At 35.9% G+C, this 2,049-nt stretch overlaps 1 protein-coding gene across 4 annotated transcripts in view; it reads right to left on the bottom strand.

Moving 5' to 3' along the window:
* The window catches only part of LOC104790766 (lipoxygenase 2, chloroplastic-like), a 5,939-nt gene extending 4,775 nt beyond the window's left edge, over window positions 1-1,164 (bottom strand). For 3 of the 4 annotated variants that reach the window (XM_010516551.1, XM_010516550.1, XM_010516552.2), the window contains exons 1-2: window positions 768-1,164; window positions 220-445 (exon numbers count right to left, since the gene is read on the bottom strand). In XM_010516551.1, coding sequence (XP_010514853.1) covers window positions 220-445; window positions 768-1,119 — 578 coding nt within the window. In that variant the 5' untranslated portion in view covers window positions 1,120-1,164. Of the gene's footprint in view, window positions 1-109; window positions 446-767 lie in introns of all 4 variants that reach the window. The other variant, XM_010516553.1, reaches the window with a different exon arrangement.

The raw sequence follows: 2,049 nt of genomic DNA, 5'->3' as shown, positions 1-2,049 counted from the left end.
CCAATTACCGGACGAGGATCAGTTTCAGGGTTTCCCAAATCGTTGTACATGTCATAGTCATAAACACGCTCATGCATGGTAAATTCACCAACTTGCTCGCGATTCTTGCCTTGTAAGGTCTCTAGCTCCTCCTTCCGAAACTGTTTAAGAGGCTCCGGGGTTTGGGAAGGCAAGTAGGACTTGTTGGAGAAGAATATCCGCATGGCTGGGTCAACGGACTTCGGGGCGATCCATGAGTCACATGTAAACGTAACGGACCCGTTCGGTAACTCAAGCTCCATCTCCTTGAGGAATATCTCTTTATGGTATCGGTTTTGAACTCTGATAGCCCCCACGGTTCCAAAGTCTTCAGGCACCTCAAACACGCACTCGTACTTCTCATGAGGGACTTCGGACCATACACGTTGTGCGTAGTCTTTTACCGGATCCTTCTCCATCCCTGTCACTGACATATGTATACATGGATAACATTATTAATTATATATATATTAATTAACCTACTCTTAGTTCACTTCATGTATATTCTCTAGATGTGCTAGCTAGCTACTTATTTTCAAAAATTTATGTATGATAAATCATGTAGTAACGCATATTGTAATTTTACTAACAAAAAAAATTCATGTCTCTAGTACTGGTTGAGAAGCACATGCATAGTCCAAGTTTTTTTGTTAGGCCTCTAGTTCTGTCACAAATGCTTATATCCATTTACTTTAAATTTAAACTTAAAATAAAACCAGTTAACGGAAGAAAAAAAACTATGTACTCACGCGGGTCCATCTCGGTGCTAATAAGCTCGACAAGAAGTGATCTGCCACCGAGATCAGCTAAATGATCGTCAAGTCTCGGCAAAGTTACGCCATCCAGCAACGATTCTTTGGCCGTTATAAATCCCTTTACTTTGATTTTCTTAACGGACTTTTTCATTATATCACCTATCTTTTCAATATTAAACCGTGAGGCAGTGACCTTACATCGTCCTCTGAGGTTCGGACGAGGCAGCTTGTCCCGACGTCCTGGGGAGATGGGGTTGATGAGTGCTGGTGGTTTAGGGAACAGAGGACTGAGACTCTTTGCTATGTTCAAGGGCAGAAGACTCGAGGACGACTCTCTACAAAACATCTTTTTTTATCTCTTCTATATTGCTTACATACCATTGTCTCTACACTGCATCTATTTATACAAGTTTGAATATTATATTTTCTAAAAAAATATAAACTTATAATGTTTTGATAAATGTTTTGATAAATGAATACAGCTGTATTTGATAGAACATACACGAGTAAATATTTTGATAAATGAATAGACAAACGTTTCAAAATCTCCAAAGAGAATGGTACTGTACTACATTAATGTTCATGACTATACACGCATGTGACACAGAGGTCCACCGGGTGAAAATTATGGACTTCTATTGCAATCTTAAACAGTATCTAAAACAAGATCAGCAAATATCTCTAAAACTTATGCTGTTAAGCTTGTTGTAAAACAGTTTTTTTTTTTTTTTTTTGTGAATATAATTTTACATTCATATACAGACCAAAAAAAAAAAAAAACCAGTACTCATTGCCAAGAATGCAGCTCTTTACCATCTTTATGAATTTGCAATCATAAGAAGAAACCTATCTTTTTTTTTTTGAGAAACCATTTAGGTTTCGGGTCTGCTATAAATAAAACCAAAAAAAAAAAAAGTGTAGGTAGAGTCGCAGAGGATAGAGCCAATGATTATCAATAATCTTCTAACTTAAGCAAAGTGGCAGATTTACTTAGAGAAGATTAAGTATATATTAACACCGTATATATGTTTATATATAAATGTTGAAAATTATCTCCAATCTGCATAATGTTTATAGAGAATCCAAGATAACTAATAAATGGTTACACTTGTGCATATTAATTCATGTATGGGTACGGAAAATAATTCATGTATGGGAGTGCAAAATTATGCATATTAATTCATGTATGGGCGCAAGATAACATGTATGGGTGCGCAAAATAAAGTTTATTACACTTATGCACATTTATAAGTTTATGAGATTACAATGATCTTCT

The sequence above is a fragment of the Camelina sativa genome, chromosome 6 (assembly GCF_000633955.1).
Source record: "Camelina sativa cultivar DH55 chromosome 6, Cs, whole genome shotgun sequence".
Classification (NCBI taxonomy): Eukaryota; Viridiplantae; Streptophyta; class Magnoliopsida; order Brassicales; family Brassicaceae; genus Camelina; species Camelina sativa.
Note: the sequence above shows the minus strand (reverse complement) of the source record. Positions and strands in the feature narration are given on the sequence as shown.